The sequence below is a fragment of the Aricia agestis genome, chromosome 17, assembly GCF_905147365.1.
Source record: "Aricia agestis chromosome 17, ilAriAges1.1, whole genome shotgun sequence".
NCBI lineage: Eukaryota > Metazoa > Arthropoda > Insecta > Lepidoptera > Lycaenidae > Aricia > Aricia agestis.
In genome coordinates, this window is record NC_056422.1 from 13,915,095 (window position 1) to 13,921,543 (window position 6,449).

Genomic DNA, 6,449 nt, shown 5'->3' on the forward strand with positions numbered 1-6,449 from the left:
TATTCATGTGATGGGTATTTAGTTGATGTATGAATATAGCAGCAATAAATTTTATTGTTTGTGTAACTAAAGATTGTGCTATTTTGTGCTGGTATATGTGAAATGTAATGCCAATCCTATCTGCAATTTTACTCCAATTTGAATTCAGCTTTATTTTAGTCTGTATTACGTATCAAACGTCTTTAACGTCGGTTTCACATTATACAAGAATACCATTTGCGGTTCTATTATACCGAGGCTACATAGAAACCATATCGAAGCTGTATTGTTGGATTTAAATAGCAGAATCATGGTAGTGGTGTAGTAAAAATGTTACTAGATTGTAAGTCGCAGCTCTTCAGTAGATCAGTTATATTGTGCCACCTCGCGTTTTATTCCAATTAGTCGTAAGTAAGCGTTTGCACTAGATTAAGACGACTCCGACTAGAAGACAAGACTAGAGATCTATATCTCGGTCTATGTATAGATAAAAATATTTATTGGAAATTCAAAGCACAAAGCCGGCGTGTGTCACAATAGTGTAAAGATTGGAGTCCGCTACAGTCGTGTGAACGCGGCCTTATAGCGCCAACTCCGACAGGGAAAGCCCCGACCATAGACAAGCGGTGTTGCCTGTAACGAAAAAGCAATAAAATTGAACATTAAAATTATACTATTTTCTGCCAGTGATAAAATAAAACACATTGTCTATGGTCGCGGACGGAGTTTTTTTATTCTATACTAGTCCCATTGCAAGTTAAATAGGTTTTGCATAAAAATGTTCCTGTAACGACGTAAATAGTGTTTTTTTTAATGTTAAGTGTAAGGTTGTCGCTGAGTGCGGGCGGCAGTCACGGCAGCGGCCGCGCCGGTCGCAGGTTCGATGTTTTGGCGGACTGACCACGACTCGTGGGCGGAGTGACCACGGTTTGTTATTGCGATTGATCATAAATCGTGGCCGAGTGGTTGCGATTGATTGATTGACGTCTCGTAAGAGTGATCACGACTCGAGATCGCGATTGACCACGATCACTCGACGCACCGAATGGCGTAGGAAACAGTATTTTTCCAACCCAGTAACGCTAAAAATAATGTTTTTACGTCCTCGATCATGCGACGTCCGCCAAAACGAGTTCTGTTACGTTTGGTACGGAAAAGATTATATTTTTTTACAAATGGTGCTACTGTTTTGTGTTTTAGACAATGTTAGTACTGCCGGGGCGTGCCTGCCCATATCACACCTAGATATCACGTACATATAGTTAGTGTAATTAGCTTTTGTATGAGGCGTCGACGGCCAGGCCCTAGGGGCACCTGATTCGTTTGGACGTGGCCCCGATGTTATGTTTATAAAATATCTAAAACTAATTTTTGGTACGTTACAATTTTTGTTTACTTTCATATTATTATATTGTAAATATAATAAAAGCTTTGGATTTGAGATACTCTTTTATTTTGTTCTTACTCATGCACCTGTTTCTTGGGATAAATTATAATTATTTTTGAATATATGTACTTACTTTTACTTTGTATAAAAATCAAAAGGAATACCTACTTAAATTTTAAAATTCACCCAACCACAAACCTTATCAAACTATGTAATATTAGTGTACAACTTTAAATATAGGTGTGGGATGTTGGTTACATTCACTTGTAGGCTGTAGCGTAAAATATGACACAAATATAATTTTAAGAATTTTCTTTTATTTTCTAAAATATAAACACTCACTCAAGTCGTACATAACGATATGCCACAACCAACAGATTCTGTTAAAATAACGATGGCAACAATTAATATAACAGTTAATAAGTCACGTAAGTAGTTTTGAAAATAATGAACATTGAGGCAGATTATTTATGTTTACATTTGCTAATCAATAATCATTGCTGATTCATAACTCCAATACCAACGCGGCAACGTTCGTTGCGGCGTCGTAGCGTCGTTGGGTCGACGTTACGACGCCGCAATGTGGCTTCGCTTTTACTTAGATCCGATTAATCGTACCGAAAATGTTCACCCACAAAATACAACAAACCATCCAACAAACCTCAAATAGGGGCCAAAAATTGAACAAATTCCTCGTAATACTTACATTTTTTTTATCAAATATTACATGGTAGCTAATTTGGGTTGGTACAGTATATTCGCTAACAGTCAAACATTCTACCAGTCTGACATTTGATTCATAACTATTTAAAATGTACAAAACTTCAAAGGTACAAAAATTAATACTAACAAGTTAGGTTTTTGCAACTACCTACATAACTGATAACACCCAGCAATCTTACCTAAAGATAAATACGTAGCAATATAATGCCACCAATTTAAATGACACTTCTTTGTGTTAAATAAAATGCAACGACAAAATTACAATTTGTTTGAACATGTATTTTTCTCTACCTTTAAAATGAAATGAGATTTAAACAGATAGGCAATATGGAATATTATAAATGACACATTATTAGCATGCTCAGCATGATTAAAATGCAAACATTTTTAAACAATATATAGCAAGTTAGCTGTTTCAGCTACAGATATTTAAATGTATCATAATATGAGGGGCTATCCACAACCCATAATAAACATACCTAATATATAAAAAAGCGCCAGTGTGTCGTATAGAAATACAATTACGCTTGTGATGATTAATATTATGAAACCTGCCCAGAAATTCATGAAGCCCTAAGCGGCCGCATCCGGCCGCGATAACAATAGATAAGCTATTGTGTCTCGTTATTCCATGATCGATGGGTTAATTTGGCCTCATTGTTCTAACCGATTATTATTTGGGTGGCGACCGTCCATTTGCGATCGCTGGCGTATCTTTCCATGACTTGCCTTTTTTGACAGTCGTGAGCTTCTTCTTTGTAACCCTCTTTACAGTCACCTCCTGTTCAGACAGCAACTTTCTTCTCGGTTTCGTTTTCTTCTCTGGAGAAATGGAGTCCTCAAAGATATCTTTGCTGGAGTTTATTGAGCCGTTACTTTTGTTTTTCTCTGTCTTCTTCTCTCCGATAATTTCACAGATGGGACTATCAAAAGAAACCTGTCTGGGGCTTCTCTTTTTCTCCACTGAGGTCTGTGTTGCAATATTCGTGTGGTTCTTCTTAGCCGGCGGGGTCGCTTTGGGCGCCATTTTGGTTCTCTTAACTTTTACGACTACGGATGGTTCTAATGATTTTCTCTTTTTGGTATCTTTGACTTCATTATCACTCGGCTCCTCATTCTCACAGTTATCATACACCACAGCTTTACGAGTCCGCTTTGTTTTAACACCATTAACTGCTCTCTTTCTTGGGACCTTTTTTTCCGCTTCATCAGTCTCATCCGCAGAATCTTCAGTAGCTGTGTCCCCTTTACTAAGTTTCTTCTTTGGTGAGAAATCTAGCTTGTTATTTTTAACTCCTTGGGATTTGAGGTAGCTTTCAAATAACTGTCGACAATTCTGATGGTCAACCGCATCCTTTGGTTGCAGTGAGTTTATGTATTCAAAGAACTTTATTAAGGATTCTGAAAAGAGATAACATTGAGTTATTAATAAGTTAATATTTACTATTTGGTATTATAGCAGCCTCATAGTATGTGATAAATACTGCATATTATTGATAAACTTTATTGTAATGGTTTCTAATTAGAATTTCTTACAAAATCAATTTTTGAAAAACCAGTTTATTTGTGATGCATCAAAACGATTCATTGCAAATGACTAGCCGCGTCTAGGCACATAGTAACATTTCTCTTACCAGGTACACTAGAATATTTCTGTTTGATCTCACTCCGCACATTCTTCATGAAAGCCTCCTTCATACTTTGTACAGTTTTTGGTGTTTTGAGTGACTTCTCCCATGGTAACTCTCCTATTAACCACTGCAGCATATTGTAGCCCAAGATCTCTAGATCACCTCTCATTGTTGGCACTGAAATACAAAAAAATGTTTATGCTTTTTGTTTCTTCGTCTTTTAAAATATTACCATACCAAATTCCATCTAAATTGTTTAAGGTTAAGGAGTGAATAGACATACACACTTTTGTATTATATAATATTAGTAAGTATTCTTACCGCCATTATGTGCATCTCTGCTTGTATACTCGATGGTGCCATTATGAGCACATTTGGGGTCGGGTTTGAACTCTTTATCGTTGACTCTGGTCGCTAAACCAAAGTCCACTAAGTAAGCTTGGTCTTTTGTCTCTTTTTTGAGGCCCAATAGGATATTTGCTCCTTTAAGATCAGCATGCACATAACCCTTACTATGAATGTACTCCAACACATCTAGCTGAAAAGTTAATAATTATATTAGAAGTATACAGAAATAAAATCATAAAAGTAAACAAATATAATGATATTAGAAAAATATACACAATAAAGTCATTGATATTAACATTAAAAGATAGATTTTATATAATATTATGACTTTTTAGCACAACCAGCTTGGAAGCATCTTCAGGGAACTAGAATGCCAAGTAGTACACAACCAAAAATTAAGTTTTTATTTTATCTAAGTATATATATAAAACTCAAAGTAACTGACTGACATGGTGATCTATCAACGCACAGCCAAAACCACTGGACGGATCGGGCTCAAATTTGGCATGTAGGTAGATGTTATGACGTAGGCATCCGCTAAGAAAGGATTTTGATCAATTCTACCCCCAAGGGGTCAAAATAGGGGATGAATGTTTGTATATAATAATACTTGCTAACGCGAGCGAAGCCGCGGGCAAAAGCTCGTTTAAAATAAAAACAGACAATATTATCAGTTATCTTAAATGTTTGCCTGATTAAATATATTAAAAAGTCATTACCATCTGTACACCAATTTGGAAGACAGTTGTAGGTGGAAAGGAGCGTCCGCTGTCCTTAAAAATAGTCCACAGATCTTTGCCATACCTCTCCAATACCAAGAATCTGTACTTTTCCCCTTTAAAGTCATGTGCTCCACTCCCATAGTAGAGTGGCATTCCAAACGTAGTCAGTTTTTTAGCTTTCATAAACTTGGCAACTGAAAATTCATAAAAAAAACTTAAAAAACATTTCAAAATCAAAATTGTTTTATTTTTGAATAAATTTAAAACAAATGTTTTCAGAATGTCCTTTATGGTGCCTACCACTGGTTCGGGAACTGACTGGTCGCGATAACAATAGATAAGCTATTGTGTCTCATTATTCCACGATGATGGGTTAAGTAAAATATGTACAGTTGATATAGGATTATCTTTCGTGTGCATAAAGGCACTGACAACTCCTAGTTGGAAAAAAAGAGTATATGGATTAAAAACTTACTTTCTTCTTTATTTGCATTTCTGATATAAAAATGTTTCTCAACAAACAATGGACCATTTTCATGTGGCTCCTGAAAAGAAATAATACATCAACTCTCTTCATATTATGACTAAACATAGTAGATGGTGGATGTTACATTCAAAAATACTAGCTGATTTCAAACAACTGAGGTTATATGTAAATAATTAACACATACTGCACAGGAAAACCTTGATAGTAGATAAGCTAGAGGCAAAGAGAAATTAAGTAATGTACTTTTTTCCTCTGAGATTGTAGGCTGTTTCATTACAGTTTGGATTTATAGAATGTTGAACTAAGGACGTCATAGTATTAAGTATGTTCCTAGCAAGGCTACATTTCAAATAAATTCCCGGATTCTACAGAAATATACTTACAATCTTTATGACAAACGGATAGTTGGACGTTTTTTTCGGTGAACTCTCGTGGTCACATGCCGAGTATATTTCACCGAAACCACCGACACCTATCGATGGGCCTATTCTCCACTTCCTCTTGCCTATTGTATCATTTATAACTTCTCCAGCAGGAATAGGAACTGGCATTTTATACCCTTTTGGTTTCTTCTTCGGCGCGGCTTTTTTCGCTTTAGCACTCATCTTCGTTATGTTATTTATGTTTCACTAAATTTAACTACCGGATGATGGTTAAGTTAACTATTTTAAACTGTGAATATTAGAAAAAAATATGTTTTTAAAAAACAGCAATGTATTTTAGATTTTTCAATTTATTTTAAAGTTGTTTAGCCGCCATTACTTCGACGCCAATTGCCAAAATCGTTGATTGTCAACACTCAACTGACAATATTGTCAATGTCACTGTCGTATTGTTTCTTTTTACGAAATAATTTGGCACTGGATAAAAAGGGGCGCTGAAGGCAAAAGCACCCTGGGCGCCGAAGAAATCTCGCCCAGGGCGCTCGTACTTGGTAGTGCTAAAATCGGCCCTGAATAAATGTTATCAGAGGAAAAAAATAACTATAAAGACGAGACCGGATTAAAGCGACACTACGCTGCAGTGGAGCGACGCGACGCGACGCGACAGGTCGCGGCCAAATATTGTTGTGGTGTTATAGCGGGCCGCTCAATCGCGTTTGGACGCATATAAATCGACCCAATGGAAGTTCTATGGAACGTGAAGACAGTCAGAAGTGTCGTGTCGTACTA

The 6,449-nt window shown here is 36.3% G+C and overlaps 1 protein-coding gene across 1 annotated transcript; it reads right to left on the reverse strand.

The window, feature by feature from the left end:
• Positions 1-1,663: 1,663 nt before the first annotated feature.
• LOC121735209 (serine/threonine-protein kinase VRK1) lies at positions 1,664-5,994 on the reverse strand. The gene is made up of 6 exons (XM_042125941.1): positions 5,661-5,994; positions 5,266-5,335; positions 4,788-4,984; positions 4,042-4,258; positions 3,724-3,897; positions 1,664-3,490 (listed from the first exon to the last, which is right to left on the reverse strand). Exons 1-6 carry the CDS (start codon positions 5,880-5,882, stop codon positions 2,763-2,765), a joined length of 1,608 nt encoding a protein of 535 aa, XP_041981875.1. The 5' UTR covers positions 5,883-5,994; the 3' UTR covers positions 1,664-2,762.
• Positions 5,995-6,449: the final 455 nt, after the last annotated feature.